Here is a 20,118-nt window from a genome sequence, read left to right on the forward strand (position 1 = left end):
AGTCCCTTTTATTATACCAAAAGAAATTTGATAACTTTGATCTTCATTTAATTCGTCCAGAAAAAATAAAAGAAATTTCGTTCTCCCGATTTTGCATATATTATGATTTGAAAGGAAATTTGTATTAATTTACTTTCTATTCGTTTATTTGTTTATTTATTTATTTATTTATTTTTTTAATTCAAGTATTTTCCATTTTTTTCGTCGAGTCTTGACAAATGCATTCGCGATCATTGAGTGATACGAGATAAAAATTTGAAGAGATTTTTATGGTAAAATAATGCCTTAGGCATAACGTAACAGATACGCATACAATATAAAAGTAAAATTAAAAGTTTTTGCTAAGTATAGTCAATCCGGTATCTTAATGAGCGCCATCGTTCCCATAAACTCGAACCTTTCTGAATGAAAGCAAAAGGAAATAAAAAAAAAAAGAAAAAGAGAGAATCCACTGAATTCTCTTTCTTTCTCTCTTTCTTTCTTTCTCCTTGTACTTAAAAAAAAAAAAAAAGAATTGCCCGGCGGCCAACGAGAACGCAAAAGAAAAACGCTTTTTTCATTTTTTTGTCTGGTTCGAGTTCGTTAAAAAATTTCCATCTTACATTATTTTCATCTCTTTTTCTTCTTCGTTTTCTTTTTTCTTAAACTTTCCCTTCTTCTTCTTCCTTCTTAAACTTTATTTTACTATGAAGATTCAAAGATTTACGAGTTTACCGAGTAATTCGTCGATTGTGTACGAATTTTTCAATAATTAAAAAATAAATCTAAACAATATGTATTAGACAAGAATAATTCAATGATTAGATTAATTCATAGTAAAAAAAAAAAAATTTATATTCGATTATAATTCACAAAATTCGAAGAATGATTTCGGATTTCATCTTCAGTTTGTATGATCTATTAACCACGAAATAATACGATGACGGAAAAATTACAATCGTTAATAAGATCGATTTCGATTACTTCTTCTTTCTTTCTTTTCTTTTTTCTTTTCTCAAAACTTTAGGATTATTATTGACCATAATTTTTTTCTTCTATCTTTTTGTTACAGGCTTCGTGAAGAGAGAGGAGATGCTGAAAGGGCTCTTGCATTGGATCACAAACCTAGGGATCTTAGTTCGCACAATGGTAAGCTTTTTTTTTCTAAGATCTATTTGATCATATGCGTATGTGTGTATGTACATAAATCGTATTTCTTGTCTAAGAATAAATAAAAAGAGGAAAGTACATATAAAAATAAAAATATAAAATAAAAGGAAGAAAAAGAAGTAGAAGAAGAAGAAGTTTCGAGTTCGCGGCCAACGCGGGAGCGTGAGTCTCGAAGATAAAGGGTTCGATCGGTCGGATTAAAATATTACGGGGAATTAGAAAGAAAGGTACAGGACCCCGTGCCGCTCTCTGAAACTCGATATCGGACTTAATCTTCGAGTCCCTAAACGCCCGTCGGACCCACGCATACACGTATATAGGAAAGAGAAAGAGAGATAGATAGAGAGAAAGAGAAAGAAAGAAGAGGATAAAACGAGGAGTAGAAAGAGAGATAGAAAGAGAGAGGGAGAAAGAGAAATAAAAGGAAAAGGATAGAGCATCTCAGCTAGTAAGAAATATATATATATATATACATATTCTCTTCAAGATGTCTAAGATTTTTCTGCGTGGCTAGACTTTATAAATCCTGATTCGTTCGTTCGATCATTCGTTCCTTCGTTCCATCGATCGATCGATCGACCGATCGATCGATCGGTCGTTCAGTCGGTAGGTCTATCGTACCTTCAACGATTAAACATCTCGCGTTTCTTCTTTAATCTCGATCGCATTGGCCGACTCCACTTTAAGCTTCTCTTTTTTATAGGAAACTTATAAAAAAAATCTTTCAGCGTTATCTATCGCAAACAATTGAATAAAATGATAAAAACATTCAACTTTCACGGTGAACGAATCTCGAAGGAATCTTTTTTTAACGTTTAATTGAATCAATCGATGTACATATAAAGGACGATGCTGGTAGGATTTCGGGTTAACCCTTTTCGTCTCTCTTTCTACTGTTAAGTATCTATAGGGTGAGATAACTTTAAAGTATTCAAAATTTCATTCATACCGAGTTATTTGTTAATCTGCATATCTAAATGTAATATTAATCTTTAGATTAAAAATCGAGGATTTTTTTCGACATATTAGAAAGTGTTCTTTCGAAAAGATTTTTGCGATATTATCTTTTGGTTAATATTTTTGAATACTTGAAACGACCCACCCTGTATATACGCGTGTAAGTTGGTGTGCGTAGAATACATGTACGTAGGAAACGTGTTTGAAGCCATGCGTCACCCTGGACTCTCTCTCTCTCTCTCTCTCTCTCTCTCTTTCTCTTTCTCTTTCTCTCTTGTTCAGAATCGACCACCGTTTGCCCAAACAGTATCTATCCACGTCAGGATTAAAATGCTAGGATATCAAATACTCGAGTTCACCGACGAACGAGGGAGAGAAAGCGAATGCGGAAGAGAAAAGAGATAGATAGATAGATAGATATAGATAGATAGATATATAGAGAAAGAAAGAGAGAGAGAGAGAGAGAGAAGAAAGAAAGATGTGGAAAGTGGATAAAAGTACGGGAGTGAGTTCTCTTGTCTAAACGAGGATGTACGGAGGCAAATAAAATCCATCAAGTTGTCAGTCTAGTTTTAGTCGATGAGAAAGATAGAGAGAGAAAGATAGATAAATAGATAGATAGATAGATAGATAGATAGATAGATAGATAGAGAGAGAGAGAAGAGAGAGAAGGAGAGAGAGAGAGAAAAAAATCAGCTTTTATTCCTTTTATCGATTCACAAAAAATCTTGTTTTCAATGTGATAACGATTATCTTTTATATTCTAATATTACATTACGTATTATATTTTCGTATTCATACACATAGGTACATATTTATATGGAAATAGAACAATGATAATATGTCCTTTCTTGGAATACGTGATCTTGTTTTGTTATGTTCCTTTATCAATAAGATATATATTATTGTCAATAACTAAAGGACTTTTCGTATTTGTTTATCCTTCGTCCTCTAGGTTCCTCGAACGGTCACAGTCCCGTGTTGAACCTCTCGAAGACAGCAGGAAGCGGCAGTGTTGGTGAGCATTCGGGAAGCGAAGCTGGAGCGTCGCATCGTTCTCAAGACGACGAGGAGGAGGATGATAATTTATCAGAAGACCTCGAGGATGAAAACGAGAAGGACGAAGGTAAGAGAATCTCGTAATTTTTATTTCATTTCGAGCATTAATATCTACGAATAAAATTTCAATCGAATTACCGTAGTACACATATACGTATCTTTTTTCTTTCGATCATTAATATCTGCGTATAAAATTTCAATCGAAATACCGTAGTACTCATATACGTATTTACTTTATTTCTATTAATTATGATCATTAATATCTGCGAATAAAATTTCCATCGATATGACGTAGTACTTATTACACGTATTTATTTTATTTCTAATAGCTACGACCGAATTTCTTTGCGAATAAAATTTAATTTTGTAATAAATTAATTTAATATGCGAATGTGAGCGATCGTAAAAACATTATACGTAAAGGATAAGAAAATTAAATAAATAAGAAAAGGACGAATTGTAGGTATTTATCGGCTCGATTAACGAGAGCGAGAATAGAAAGTGAGAGAAAGAATGAACGATTTAGAAAATTCGACGTAAGTAATAACAACGAAGGTAATAATTATATCGATTTGACTGGACAAGACATGTTTAAAGATGAGTTCTTCGTTACGATTTATGCGTCAGATCTTCTCATACATACATACGTACATATATACATACATATATACATATTTATTTCATTTCTAATAACTTCGATCATTAGAGTTTGCGAATAAAATTTTAATGAATGATAAATTAATATAACGTAGGAACGTAAGGGATATCGTGAGATAGGAAAATAAATCGTAGATATATTACTCGTAAAAACAAAAACAAAGATAAATAAACAATGAAAGGACGAATCGTATGTAGCTCTTGTCTCGATTAACGAAAACAAGAGAGAGAGAGATAGAGAAAGAGAGAAAGAGAAGAGATGAACGATTTAGAAAATTCGGCGTAAGCAACAATGAGGAAAATAATTATATCGATTTGACTGGACAAGACACGTTTAAAGATGAGTTCTTCGTTACGACTTATGGGTCAGGCCCTCTCATCGATCATCAGAACGACGTTCGAATATTCGTCCGCGCTCTGGCCCTGAGAAACTTTCTACACGACGGTTGTTCTCATTCACGCCTTTTTTACTTAACGTGCATTGTATCCTACGACGTGGGTCGATAAATTAATCTAATAAAATTTTCAATGGGAATGAAGAAATAATCTATGCGTAGGTATAATGTCATAAGTAATATCAGGATAATTGTATATTAATATATTATTGTTATAATAATAATAATAATAATAATTTTTTTTATTATTATTTTTAATAATAATTTTAATATTACTTTTAATAACAATTATTATTAGCTCGGATTAGTTTTGATTAATATCGTAAAACTATTGAGACAGTGACGTCGTACAATCATTAGATCCTTAAATTAGATATTTAGTTTCATTTTAATAATGATAGATAGAGATGAGATCTGATATAAAACATCGCTTAAGACTCATTCAAACTCAATGAAGCGACGTAATCGCATTGATTTCTAATCGATTCGTTCATTGTCCTTACGGCACGTTAATTGGCCGAGGCCAATTAGAGAGCCACCCGGACGAACATCTTACGGACACACCTACGCGAGATGAGAAACAAAGAAAATGAAAGAGAAAAAAAAACGATAAGTAAAAATACAAGGGAATGAAAGGAGGACAAAAACGGAACGGAAAAACAAATATACGAAAAAAGAAAAATGAAAAATCGATTTGGTGGAAAGAAAGAAAAATGAAAAGAGGAAAAACGAAAAAATAAAACGTTATATGCGGTGAATTAATATTCCACGCATTCGTCCGCACGACTTCCAACGATCGATACATTATTCATATTTCAACGTTAATTGCTTATTATGAATATTTCGGGCTAATAAGTTGCAAGATAAACGCAGCAGGAGGGAGGGAGGGAGGGAGGCTGGAATAGTGGTGGCGCGAAAAGGGTCTAGAACAAACGAAACGATTATAAACTCGACTCTCTCTCTTTCTCTCTCTCTGTTTAGCTTTCCTTCATATTTATTTATTTCTATTGGATTTAATCAATTTAAAATAAGATCATTATCATTTGAAAAGAATCAGACAGAGAACGATATATATATACAGGGGTATATAAAAAATGAAAAATGAGATCATAAGTAAGTCTCATTGATTATTTTATTTTCGGTCATCCTTATTTTATTTTTATATTTCATTTCGTTTACTTTTATCTTACTCAAAACATTTCTACTGATAATAATAATAATAATAATAATTCGGATCTCTTTACGATTGTAAAATATCAATCATCGAATTTTCTTTTATCTCTTTATATAGAAGCCAGGAAAGAAGAAGTCGTACAACACGTTTTAACGAATTGAACAAGTTAAAAAAGATTAGAATTAGTATCGAGCTCTCTAAATTTCGTCGAAAGACATAGCAGTTAGACGTATAAATTGTCTGTCTTTGGTCGGAAAGAGTAGTGGGGAGAGAAGAGGGGTGTTGAGGGATGAGGGATGAGGGATGTGAAGGGTGAGGGTTAAGGTAAAGGGGACTGAGGGGAAGTCTTGGATCGAAGAAAATCCGTGTCTCGCAGCGTGTCGTATGCAACGGGTACATCCTACCTATGGCGCTCATGGTGATCGAAATAGAACCCCATCGAATGCCCGTGGGAGTGTACACGCCCGTGGAATGCCGTTCTGATTTAATGAGACGCGCCACTATCTCCTTCTCGCTCTCCTTCCCGGAATCCAATCTCTCTCTCTCTTTCTCTCTCTCTCTTTCTCTCTTTCCCTCCTTTCTCTCTTTCTCGCGCTCACGATTCGTTCCTTTTCTTTTCCTTTTCGTTTTCCTTTCAAACTCGCGAAGACATTCGAAAAAGCAAACAAGTATAGATTAGGATTATTGATTTTGCAAAAGAAACAAATTAAAAAACGAACTATTTGTTTCTACTTTAAAATATTTTTTTATTCCTTTTGTAACATGTAATTGTTAGTTGATTATCGTTAAGGAAGTTTCTCATAATTAGAAAATATCGTAATCGTGAATATGGAAAATTCTGATTTTTTAATTATTTTGATATATTCTATGTATATATGTACGTGTTAATTGTTGATCAACGATTGATGATAAAAAGAGAGAAAAGTGTATTGCGGACGTATATAAATTCTCTATTATACGTAATACCTATGTCCTACTCGTGTCTATTGATAGATGATAGAAAGACAGAACAATGTAAAGAAAAAAAAAAGGAGGAGAAAAGGAAAGAAAGAAAATTGTTAAAATTCTATAATATGTACGAAAGAAAGGGAAATAGTCGAGGAAACGTTTACTTTCTTTTACTTTCTTATTTTTTTTTGTTTTTCATTTTCATTCGTTCTTTAAAACTCTCCTTGAGAAGAATGAGAATTCTTCTTCGTTTTAAGATTCGCACGTGTCAGACATCTTACCGTGGGCACTCACGACGATAGCAGAACGCGTTTTGTAAGAAGTAAAGGAATACGAGTGTTATATGTATAGTTTCGGGATTCCAAAAGCTTTCTGAGCGGGTCCGCCGATAATTGTAATGGTCGCTCGTGGCAAGATAGCGTGGACGAAGAAGTGAACGTGGAAAAAAAATAGTTGGGCATCGAAAGAAGGTTGCGTCTACTCGTGAGCGCGAACCTTGCTATCAAAAGGTGCCGGCTTAGCGAGTGCGCTGCGCTGCTCTGTGTGCGCACGCGCTCGTCGAGCATTAAATCGAGCAATGGCAATAAGTAACCAAATGCCGTTGGTGTTGTAGGTGCAGGCTGATAATTAAAAGACGATACAATAAAGCACATATCATTGGCCATAAAGCAGCGTCTGGGTACTAAGGCGATGGTGTGGGCCGTAGAGAACGCATACAGGCATAGACATACAGATACATATATATATATATATACATATATAGATATATATACAGAGAGAAAAGAAAGCACGATCACTTAAGGCTGGAACCCACGCAGACATCTTGTCTCACCACTCCAGCCCGTTTCGCAATAACCATAAGACATCCTGTATTCCAACGATCGCGTTGTGGGTCTTTCTCGATCGGTTAAAAACGTTCGTCTCCGTTTTACAGAAGAAGAAAGACTAAAATGTTAAAAATAGAAAAGGATGGAAAAATAGTAAACAAAAACTATATTCTTTCTCTCTCTTTCTCTCTCTCTTTTAGTGGTGAAAAGTCTATAGGGAAATATTCAATATGAGAAAGAAAGGATGGAAGGGAGATATGAAAATGATTTCTAGGGGGGTTTGCCGTTTCATTCGCAAAATTTAATTCGCTCGCGGTGACGTTAAATCAGAGGAGTGGCGAAGGGTAACAAGTAGTCTTACGGAGATTACGACTTTGGAACACGCACACGGCGTAACTCTTCTCCTACTTCGACCTCCCTCGAACGTTGTTCGACCGATCGTTCGACTAAATTTATTAATGACGCTTCGTTCTCGTACGCCTGTCGCGCATTCGCGCGGAACCGCATGCGATATGCGTTTCGTATAGGAAGGACAAAGATAAAGAAAAAATTCGTATCTGTGTATGTGTGTATGTGTGTGTGAGAGAGAGAGAGAAAGAGAGAGAGAAAGATCTGTACCCTCTTTATATGTGTTTCATCTGGAATAGATAGACGTTCTCATTCGAAAGGGAAAAAAAAATATCTCCAAGGATGTATTCCCAAGATGTGTCATATCAAGATTTATCTTCGTATAAATTTTACCGAAATTCCCTGTTTGCCCAAGGCAAAATCCTTTCGAAGAATCCTTTGGATGTAACGACCGGTATGCGTACGGTGACAAACGCATATGAGCCAGATAAAATAATAATAATTATTATTAATGTTAGTTACAAATGGGAAAAGAGAGAGAAATGTAATAGTTTGAGAAACATCTTGAAAATATCTATGTATCTGTCTGCCTGTGTATGTATGTATGTTGCTTTATATAACTACAGTGAAGTATATGTGAAAATATATTGCAATGATTTATTCGTGTCGAACAATTGATCAGAATATATGCTGACAAGTTTCTCTTATCTTTTTGATATAATATAATAAACATGTGAAAAAGAAAAAGAATATATATATACGGGAGAAATAATTTGTTTATGCCGAACAGCTGATCATAACTGACTCGTAACATATACTGATAACATCTTAATTTTTCATCTCTTCTTTTTTCTTTTTTCTTTTCCTTTAGATTTATCGGACGTCCCAGAGAACCTACCACTTCCAGCACCAGGCTCGGAGAGTCCTCAGGCATTGAACTACTCTCAGATAGCCTCAGCAGCAGTCGCAGTGTCACAGGGTGCTCAGGACCCTTCGGTTTCGAGTACGGAGACTTTGTTAAGGAATATCCAGGGTTTGCTCAAGGTCGCAGCTGACAACGCGAGGCAACAGGAGAGGCAAATCAACTATGAGAAAGGTCAGTGGCAGGGCTTTCTTAAGACACTTGAGGGCGCTCTCCACAATTTTATTATCTTTCAGCTCTCCCAGAACCACATTAGGAGGCATTAGTAAAACCTTTCTCTCTCTCTCTCTCTCTCTCTCTCTCTCTCTCTCTATCTCTTTCCCTGTTTCTTTCTCTTTGTCTGTTTAATCGATTTTTTTCTTCGCGCGTGTACTCGTTTCTTACCTTTATTTCTTTTTTCCTATCTTTGGAACCTAACTTCTACTCTTCTTTCTATATTCTTTCTTTCTTTTTCTACTTCTTTCTTTTTATTCTTTTTTTTTTTATTTCTTCCTAATCATCATCCATTTGAAACCAGTTTTTATTTTGTTTATTATGTACCAAAAGTGCCAAAGCGATTGTAAAGAAATTTTCAGCGATATCTATTTTATCATACATAGGAAGAGGATCGTATAATTGATTTATTTTTCTTCTTCCTTTTTTTTTTTCTTTTTTAGTAGGATCGATCATTATTCGATCGTTAGATGAAGATTTTTTTTCTCGATAGATGTATTCGTTTAGACCCATCGCAAATCCGAGAGTAGGTCTTTGGACAGTTCGTATAAAAAAAAAGGAAAAAAAAAAAAGAAAAAGAAAATAATAATGAAAAAAAAAACGTACAGTAGTGATTAAGTAGTTAATAATAATCGTGTAAAAGTCTACGATTCTCCAATGATCACTGTGGCACTCATAAAGATTTCATTGGCAACACGATTCCCTTCGAAGTTTTCATTGAATGAACATAAAAAATTTATTATGACGTAATTGGGAGAGCTGGAAAGGTAAAAATCACGATGAGACGATCTGCCAGTTCTCTATATATATATATATATATATATATATATATATATATATATATCGTATTTTAATCATATACTTACGCAAATTAGAATATTACGAATAGGATAGATAATTTAGACTCTGTTACCCTTATAAGAAAGATTTGTACGAATAAGTGTGCAAAGTGCACGATAATAATATTAATAATAGTAATAATTAATCATAATCTCGATCGATCGTGATTGAAAAAATCTCGATCCTGTAAATCGTAGGATCGCTCGTCGGACGATTATCGAAAATAAGAAATTTTGATAAGAGATAATCTTTTTTTTTTAAATCGTCGGACGAGGGATCTTTCGTAAGATAGTATATCGTATATAAATAAATAAATAAATAAAAAATATATATATATAAAATATGTATGAGATTGATCATTGTGTTTCATTGACTATATAAACATGCATAGATACATACATGTACGTATATTACTATAGATACGTACTATAATAATATAGTATTATAGATACGTAAAGCTTATTATATGAGGGAAGATTATGGTAAATAAATTTGAACAAATCTGATCTCGTGTTATTTAATAATCGCGGTGAATATCAGTGTTGGGTAATATTTAATTCGATTAACAATTATTAATCGCAATTAATAATTAAATAAGTTAATTATCGTAGGTATCATAGCGTTGATTTTTATACTCGAGCAACAGCAGGTGAAAAAGAATGTTCATTCTAATACGAAAGAAAAGAGGATGATATCGTGCGTTTATAGAATATTATGAAACAACGCGTTTTAGACATCTGCCGTTGATCGATTATATGTGAAAATGTTCTAAGAAAAATCATCCTGTCGTTTTTCGTTCTTCCTTGTTATATCAACGTCTATAAAATGATATGCGAGAGACCTTGAGAATGAGAGTAATGGTGTAAGTCGAGAAAATCGAAAAAAACACAGAGGATATTATTGTCCGTTTTGTTAAAAGTTTTATTATTTTCTTCCGTTTTATTTATTTTTTTTTATTTTTCTTTTTTTTTTCTTGATTTCATCGTCATAATACGTCATTATACGTGCTGTTTGATCGTAGAAAAATCTCGGCCTTTACAAATACACGGAAACTCAGCATTCTCATGGATTAACTATTTTTTTGTCATACAATTAGACTATATATTTCGTTTATGATAGATTTCTGTATCTCTTTCTATCTATTTTTTACTCTTTCTCCCTCTCTCTCTCTCTCTCTTTCTCTCTCTCTTTCTCTCTTTAATATATTTAGTATTTAACGATTATTATGCAATGACTGTCAAAAAACAAAACAAAAGAACAAAGAGAAAAAATAACAATTATTTACTACATCACATTGTTTGAATTATCCAACATGTATATAGACATACACACACACATATGTGTGTATATATGTATATATATATATATATATATATATATATATATATATATATACACAAGCAAATAACTGAAATAAATAAATCATCCAAATCTAGTCTGATTATTCTCGTCTCGTTTCCGTTTATTTCAATAGAATAATACGATATATAATACGTAAATATAAAATTAGGTTGGATCGTCGCTTGAAATTGGAACGAATCGACTTGCACCACTCGAGTTCCTGAATGGACAGTAAGAAAAGATCGTAACATACATATTTCTTCAACCCATTTTATTATTCACTCTTGATATTCAATTTTGGATTGCTCTTTGTAGAAAAAATATATTCCTTAAACGATCGTTAAATTCATTTTTTAATACTATCTCGATGTTTTCTTCCGTATCATTCTTGTCCCTAATATAATCTCTAATACATTCTTTAATAATCTTTTCATAATCATATTATAAGATAGTTAACGTTCAAAGTTCGATAGCACATTAAGCAAGCACGATTTACTGTCCATTCCAATCTTTTTCTCCCTCTCTCTCTCTCTCTCTCTCTCTCTAGGTTTCTACCATCTTTTTCATCCCCCTTGAAACACTTTCTATCAGACAATTCTCCCTTGATGGCGAGCTTCGAATCGTCTCTGCGGCTTATCCAGAATTTTGGCAAGCGTTTTAAGGTTGGAGGCACCTCCATAAACACGAGTTCCGATAACCGAGTGTGTCGGCCTAGCGTCGGTGTGTACATTGTGGTCGGTGTTTAATAAATTCCAACCGAAACGTAACCCCGGGACTTTAATTACCCATTAGCCGATACAAAGTGTCATTTTCAGGGCCGTTAACTAATGCGTTCGCCAGCTTTAACGGTAGGAATGCCAGGCATCGTGGCCGGCCGCTACGAGACGCTTAACCAACCACCCCCACTCTCTCATTCTCTCTTTCTCTCTCTTTCTCTTTCTCTCTCTCTCTCTCTCTCTCTCTCTCGCTTTCTCTCTCTTTCTCTTTCTCCTTCCTCCTATGGTGAACGAAAAGATTCGAAAAAAAAAACAAACAAATAAACAAACAAAGAAAAGAGAAATATCGAACCATTAGCTATAACTAATTCAAGATTCTGAACATTTCATCTAATTAATATCATTAAACAGTATCGTGTCATTATAAAAAATGTACGTTAATTATCATAGAATCTTACCTTCTTTTTATCTTTTTCTTTTTTATTTGTTATAAATACCACCAAAAAATTGATAAGAAGAATAAAAAAGGAAGAAAAGAAGGGAAAGAGAAAGAACAATAAAAATTATCGCAAAGGTCAGAAGTCGATGACTCTTTATCTTCTGATAAAAAAGAAAACACACACATACGCAAACATAGCCATACACTCAGATATATATACAAAATCGTAGAAAGAAGAGAAAAAGAGAGAAGAGTAAAAGGAGGAGGAGGAGTAGGAGGATGTTTGCATTATCGAAAGGAGATCACCTTCGTCGAAACTCTCGAACATCCTCCCCTTTGTTCTACGACTCCTTTGCTTGCCCTCAGGAATAAAAGAGAGAGAGAGAAAGACAGAGAGAAAAAGAGAGAGAGAGAGAGAGACAGAGAGGACTCGGAATTTAATACGAAGGGACACTTGGCTAAGAGAGGTGAGGGGAAGTTAAGGCGCGGACGCGAGTCGGTTACTTTGGACACGTGAATGCTAACGAGTTCATCTCGACCTCGTTGCGACGTTAAGCCAAGAATGCAAGGCGTTGTTATTGCTGGCTGGCTTAACAGATCTCTCTCTCTCTCTCTCTCTCTCTCTTTCTTTTCCTTATAGTGTCTTTATATACATACGTATATGCTATCGAAGCAAAGGAAAAGGGCGGGAAGCGGAAAGGGAGCGAAAGAATCGGAAAGAGAGTTAGGAGAGAGGGGCCGATTTAATACTCGAACGAGCCAGCAGCTCGTTTTACACCAGATGGGTTTACATACGGCCGCTATCGCGTTACCAGTCCTTCGTTGTGCGTCTATACCTACTACGAGAGAGATAGATAGAGAGAGAGAGAGAGGGAGAGGGAGAGGGATAGAAGAGAGAGGAGAGAATACGATCGTTCTATATAATACTGCACAAGATGTTTTTCGCGCGTTAAAACGACGAGTTAAAAAAGTTTTCATAAAAGTTAATCATTATATTATTGAGAATAACATATGCTCGCGAAGCTTCTTTATCGAAGCTTTATCGACGTTTATTGTTAATTAGTAGATACATTATTTTATTATTATACAACGGGTTTGTCTAATTAACTGTATATAGAATTTATGTATCGAAAGATATCTATCTATGATAGATCGTTGAATGTCTTCTCTTTGTCTTCGTCCTAAACGGATTTTCTCTCTCTTTCTCTTGCAAAGATAATCCCTTGCTATTCCGTGAACTCTCTCATTCTCTCTCTCTCTCTCTCTCTTTCTCTTTCTCCTCGTTACACGAAAAGGGGAGAATACCGGGTAGAGATCGTTAATAGAAGCGCGTTGTCGCGAGAACAATTCTCCATCGTCTCTGGACTTTTACCTCCAATTTATGCTTTCCCCTATCTCTCTCTCTCTCTCTTTCTCTGTCTTATAAACACACACAGACACACATCCGTAGATATGTATATATATATAAAGAGTAAGTTGCTCCAGGATAATGACTCGAATCTCCGTGCGTAGCCTGCGAAGGAACGTAAAAAAAAAGAAAGAAAAAAGAGACAAAAGACAGAAAGAGAGAGAGAGAGAGAGAGAGAGAAAAATCGAAAATCGAAGGGTCCTGATAAGTTAACGCTGCACCAGGAGGGACAATATGAGCCGGCCGGATGCTGCGCGAGAGAAGAGCTTGCTATCTTCGATCCTTGACCAGATAAGATGAGGGTAAAAGAGTGAAAGAGAAAGACAGAGAGAAAAAGAGAGAGTGAGAGAGAGAGAGAGAACGCGAATTGTGCGAGCATCGTATCGAAGAGGGACCCACGTAGGCCACTATAAGGCCCGGTTAAAGGCTCCGCAGTGGAATATAAAGAGGGGATTGAGTTGTAGCCGCGAGTGGAGGATCTTATGTAGATTCCTTGTAGATCGTGCACCCGATTCGATCGCGATCGGCTACCCGGTACCTGGTTAATTAAAATTGTAGAGGCCCAACGTCTTCTCTCTCTCTCTCTCTCTCTCTCTTTTTCTTTTTCTTTTTCTTTTACTTATTTTCTCTCCTCTGGAGTTTTTCCATCCTTCTTCCTCTCTTTTTCTCGTTCCTTAGGCCACCACCAACCTCTCTCTCTCTCTCTCTTTCTCTCTGTCTCCCTCTCTCTTTCTTTCTTACTCCTCCTTCACGATCGAGGAGTCTCCCCATAAAGTCAGTCCACCTCCGATTTTTGGTTCCCCGCTTGGGAGGCTGCTTACGTGAAATCCTATTACCGCGAACCACGACGATCCACCTTGGTGGACTAGCTGGCTAGCTAACTTGCTAGCTAGCTCTCGTATCGCTTGAAAAACTTACCAAGATGCTGCCTTATTCTCGATAATCTTTCGTGACTTTGAAAATAGATTCGAGTAATTCTACGATGTATTCAACTTATTTACATACGTACGTATATGTCACGTGTCTATGTATACGAATATATGTATGTACGTACATACGTACGTACGTATATTCAAATCTGTTTTGTCAGTCCTCTCGAACGTTTTCTTTGAGTAATAATGACGTGAGCGCGAAGCGATCATCCTTATATTAGCATAACTTCTTCGAAAAATAAAAAATCGTTCGATGTATTAGAGAATATTCATATGTTCATATTTTCTTTTAGTATCTATGTAAATCTATCGTGGATCTTTAAATCGGTAGAAGAAGCTTATACCATCTTCTCTCTGTCTCTTTCTCTCTCTTTCTCTTTCTCTTTCTTTCTCTTTCTCTTTCTCTCTGTTCGCCGATATGAACGCGCTCTGATTGATTTATGCTTAACCCTGCCAAGCGACGACCCTCCCGCCCTCTCTTCTTCCTGAACGGAGAGGTGAGCCTAACCGAGGCTATCTCTATATCGGCCCGGCGAGTAGCCATTATCGTGCAAACTATATACGCACACGTGTATCGATGCCACGTACTTTTTTCATTTTCTCTCTCTCTCTCTCTCTCTCTCACTCTCTCATTTCTCTCTCCTACGAAGCAATGAGCCAAGCCGAAGAGTCTCTTTTCTATTTGCTTCCACTTGTTATTTCATCGTCGACAACAACCTACCATAGCTTCTTTTCATATAGTTAATTCTTTTATTCGTTATAAAACATTGTTTTTTTTTTTTATAAAATGTGTATGTTCTTTCGTTTTCTTTTTCTTTTTCCTTCCTTTCTTTATTTTTTTCTTTTCCCTCTTTCTTTTTTATCAATAGGAAAATATCGTTTTACTCGTTATACTTCCTTTTATCTTCGAGGTCATCAACGTTATCTTCGTTTGGTTTTACTCCGGGCCGGATGTTTGCTTTAATTAGTGCCTACAGTCTTAGTCTCTTTAATTAAGACCGAAATCGGTTTATTAGCTTCGGAATACTATAATAGCTTTAGCAGTGAACGACAACGAAGCTTAGCCTTTACGCGTTAGAAACTACGTTTCACCATATAAACCTATAACTGAGATTTCTCTTTCTCTTTCTTTCTCTCTGTCTCTCTTTCTTTCTTTTTTTTCTTTATCACCCGTCAAATATCTACGATGATTCGTCGAAACAACCAGTTAAAAGACGAACGTATTTCATCGAATAGATAGGAACATAGTAAGATGCTTTACGACGATCTTTGTAAGATTGATTTATCGCACGAATAAAATTTCATTCGATGTCCAGACATGCGCGACTGTGTCTTGTTAAGATAATGTTGAAGAAGTAATTTCGATGAAAAAAAGTTTGATCATCTCCATAGAAAAATATTTTGAATCACGTAATGTTATTCGATGAAAAAGTTTTTGAATAACTTATCTAAATGAGATTATTATAGAGAAATCTGAAACGGTGGATTTCTCTTTGTAGGAAAAGAACGATTGTTCGAGTTGCTATTAGAATCGAGAATCGTCTCTTTCTCTCTTTCTCTCTCTCTGTTTCTCTCTCTCTCTCTCTCTTTCTCTCTCGGAGAAGAGAGAGAGAGAGAGAAGAAGGCAGTCGCCGAACGACTTCCTCCGCGTACATCAATTACGTCTCTCGCCCCGTTCCCATTATTAGCCGCCTATAATTTATTACTTTCTACCTTAATAAGCATAATAGTTCCCATGCTATTCTTCGTGCCAGCAGTAATCGTCGTTCCTGACCGTTCTCGCATTATACATCGACGAGAGACTCTGGAACGCAGTTGGTGTGTGCGTGCGTGACCTCTGACCCAGAGACAATCGTTAAGGTAGCGCATTGGGCGGCGTATACACCACTCAGGTCCACAGATATTTAATTACCCTCGTCGAGTGCCTCGTAGCTATGGTCCACGAACGGGAGATAGTAGATTCTTCTCTTTCGAGAGAAAAATCTCTCGTAGTCGAAGGAAAATATAGAAATAAATTGGAAAGAGAAAGAAAGAAACGTAAAAAGAAAAATAGAGGAAAAATATAATTGGAAATTTCATAAAAATTGTTAAATATTTTCGACATAGTAAAAAATTACGATACACAGTTGCATACGCATGTACGTATGTACGTACGTATTTAAATACTTGCTTACTTACTTACGTTAAGAATATTACTTACGTTCGTACGTCAATATCTTCGAGAAATATCTCCGACTTGGCCGGGTAATCGATATGAATAATAACGTGTAATTTAGTATTATAAGGTAGAGAGGACTCATCCAACGGAAACTGGACAACGATCATCGTTTCGATTTTTTTGCGAGCGCGTCACTCCTACCTTTTATATACGTCGTTCGTAACTCGGAAGCCTTAGGCGTGCATCGACTACAAATTGTCGAGCGTAGTTTGATCCGTGACTCACGAGTATCGGGTAACACCTAACCAACCTTGAAGGATTCAACGATTTTGTGAAGCTCACTCGGTAAATATGAAACGAGAGAAATGTTGTACGAATGTTGAACATTAATAACAACGATCCTTTTTTTTTTATTTATATATATTCGATAAAATAATTATCATTGATTTCGTCCTATAATCATACGAATGTTGACGAGGATTTTCATTTCATTCGAACGATTATTACACGTCGATCGTGACAGTCTCCATAAGAAAAAAGTAAAAAAAAAAAAGAAAAATAAAAAAGAAAGAAAGAAAGATCATAAAAATATATTTGTCACATACGGCGAGGAGTAAAGCTAAGTAAGAATAATGAGCTAAGTAAGAATAGTTAGGTCTTTGAAAGTTGCCACATGTACTGTGCATAGAGAGTCGGCATTCTGGTGTATCGAAAAAGAAACGAACGTTCTTTAATGGGACATCTCGGCGTTCAGGTCAGGGTGGCCCCGTTGTGTTACTCGTTACACCCTGCCGCGAAGAGCAAACTAAGAGAAAGAGAAAGAGAGAGAAAGATAGAGAAAGAGAAAGAGAAAGAGAGAAAGAGAGAAAGAAAGAAAGAAATAGTATTCACCAAGACATAAGAGATATGCATTCGAGATCACCGTTCTTTACGTACACACACACACATACACAGAGGCGTATACATAAATACAAACACACGCACACAGGTACAAACACATTTAACCACAATTACAGCATCCCGGAGCTCCAGAAAGAAAAGTAGGAATAAAAATGCGAGACAATACGATGTAGCCACCAACCCGTTGTCGTTTACCACCTTTCTAAGGGCACAAAACCGAACCTGGAACGCAGCGAATCGTCAATTAAAGAAACCACCGGAGTTTCTCTTAGCATAAGCCACCAGAGAATCTCGAATCTCACTGTTGTCGTTGTTCTTGTTGGTGGTGGTGGTGATGGTGATGGTGATGGTGATGATGGTGATGGTGGTAGTGGTGCTGATGCTCGATGCTGCTGCTGTTGCTGCTGTTGTTGGTGCTGGTGCTGGCGCTGTTGGTGCTGCTGATGCTGCTGGTGCTGCTTGATACTTTATCCTTCTCTTTTTCTCGAGCTCCTTCGTAGAGAGAACAGCTACTACTTGCTTTTTTAGGTTGGACTTCTCTAAGAGGGAAAGAAGAAGAAGAAGAAGAAGAAGAAGAAGAAGAAGAAGAAGAAGAAAGAGTTGAAAACGGAGAATAAACGGGCTCTCTCTTTCTCTTTCTTTTTCCTTTTCTTTATCTTTCTGTCTCTCTCTTTCTTTCTCTCTCTTTCTCTTTAGTACTTCGAAGGTGAGAAAAAGAGAAGGATGAAGAGAGTAAAGAATTTAAGAGCGAGGACAAAGCATCGAATGGCGTCGGGCTGGATAATAAATTACACTCTTAACGCTTCGAACATATACCGCTCGATTATTTATTTAACAATAAAAGTAGAATATATATACATATATATATATATATACACATAGAAAGAAAAAGAGAGAGAAAGAAATGGTTAGGTTAAAAAAGAAAAACCAAAAAAAGATGGAATCTCTCTCTCTCTCTCTCTCTCTCTCTCTCTCTCTCTCTCTCTCTCTCTCTCTCTCTCCAACGTGCATGAGAAAATTAAATTAAAAAGAAATTGATTATATCAACACTTTGATGTGCCTACATTTTATCAACGCAATGTTTCATTAGGCATATTCCTATAAACAATTTCATGTATCCACGTACGTCTATAACATAAGTATAATAAGATAAAAAAAAATTAAGAAGACGAAGAAGAAGAAGAAGAAGGTTAACGATGAAAAATCTTAGAAAATGATCGTATAGGAACGACACAACACGTCTCTCGACGTAACGACACTGCTTAACAATAAAATTCAAGCGATATTAATGACACCGATCGGCTTGTGATTTCCGTGCTAAGATAAACCGCGTAATCCCACGTGTAGGATGTCTTTCCGGCGTGTAGAATACGAGGAGAGTATCCTAGGAAAAAGGCGGAACGATAAACCACCCTCTCCTCTCTAACCCCTCTCCAAGCAGCACCCTCCTTCTTCTTTCCCCTCTGCACCCCTCTTTCTTCCCCCAACCCCTATTTTACGAAGAGACATCACGTAAATCTCCAATTTAACGATCGAGAAGACATCGATCCTTCCTTCGGGACAAATAAAAAATAAAAAGAATGAGAAACAAAAAAAAGAGAAAAAAAGAAAGAAAGAAAGAAAGAAAGAAAGAAAGAAGAAGAATATCGACGAGTAGGAGAATAGCTTTGTTTTGTACCAAACGTGTATAAGATAGAGAAAGACAGAGAGAGAGAGAGATAAAAAGAGATAAAGAGACAGAGAAAGAGAGAGGGAACAGCTTGAAATTAAGTAACAAAACCGGCCACACTCTCGGCTTCTTTCCATGAAAAAGAAATCCCTTTTGGTCTACGGTAATTTCGCATCCGCGACGATTATAAAGCGAAAATTTACGAGCATTCGCGACCGACGAAGCTGAGGAAGAGGAGAAGGATGAGAAGGAGTAGGAGGAGGAGAAAGAGAAGGAGGAGGAAAAGGAGGAGGAGGAGGAAGAGGGACAACCTGCTTTGCGCGAATCTTTTTTTCCATTCTCTCTTTCTTCTCCTCGTCGACTTTGTCCTTCTGTGGATTTTATCACCGCCTTGTATTTAAGTACCACTGTTGTGTGCTCGTCGCCGTCATTCTTCTTAGGTATTTCAGTGTCTCTCTATCTATCTAACTATCTTTCTCTTTCTCTTTCTCTCTTTTTCTGTCTCTCTCATTCTCTCTTTCTCATTCTCGCAATTCAACTCGTGGACTTCTCAGAATCGTTTCCCCGTGTGCGATAATGGCTCTCTTAAAGAGGAAAATCGTATGGTAACGTTGGTACAAAGTCTGCTTTATAGCTCACAATGTTTCTTCGAATCGTAAAAATGAATGTATAATGAAAAAAAAAGAAAAGAAGAAATAAGAAAAGAATAACAACTCGACGAGGATCACGAAAGGAGAAAAGAACAAAATGGAAAAAAAAGGATTGAGAGAGAATTGCAATAAATACTCGTTTTTTTATTCTTTCTTACATGTATTTTTTCAATAATATTTCATTTCGTTGGTTCTTTTCTTTTTTTTTTTTACTATCCAATCGATACTTCTCTTCAATTACTTCTAATCGTTATTTCATCGACTTGAAAAATGGAAATGTTTAGACTAAGAGAAAATAAAAAGAAAAGAAACGGGAAAAACGAGAAAAACAAAAAACAAAGAAAAGCAAAAGAGAAAAAAAGAAGAGATAATATCGGGAAGTGAAAAACAAAAAACGAAAAACTTGACCTACCGCA

The 20,118-nt window shown here is 35.9% G+C and overlaps 1 protein-coding gene across 11 annotated transcripts in view; it reads left to right on the forward strand.

Moving 5' to 3' along the window:
* The window catches only part of LOC127069452 (dachshund homolog 2), a 218,104-nt gene that overhangs the window by 140,086 nt on the left and 57,900 nt on the right, over positions 1 to 20,118 (forward strand). For all 11 annotated transcript variants that reach the window (XR_007783549.1, XM_051006499.1, XM_051006500.1 and 8 more), the window contains 3 exons: positions 1,052 to 1,128; positions 3,062 to 3,232; positions 8,386 to 8,610. Coding sequence is in view for 10 of the 11 variants with exons in the window: in XM_051006499.1 (XP_050862456.1) it covers positions 1,052 to 1,128; positions 3,062 to 3,232; positions 8,386 to 8,610 (473 nt within the window). In the remaining variant the exon portion in view is untranslated. The remainder of the gene's footprint in view (positions 1 to 1,051; positions 1,129 to 3,061; positions 3,233 to 8,385; positions 8,611 to 20,118) is intronic.

The sequence above is a fragment of the Vespula vulgaris genome, chromosome 15, assembly GCF_905475345.1.
Source record: "Vespula vulgaris chromosome 15, iyVesVulg1.1, whole genome shotgun sequence".
Taxonomy (NCBI): domain Eukaryota; kingdom Metazoa; phylum Arthropoda; class Insecta; order Hymenoptera; family Vespidae; genus Vespula; species Vespula vulgaris.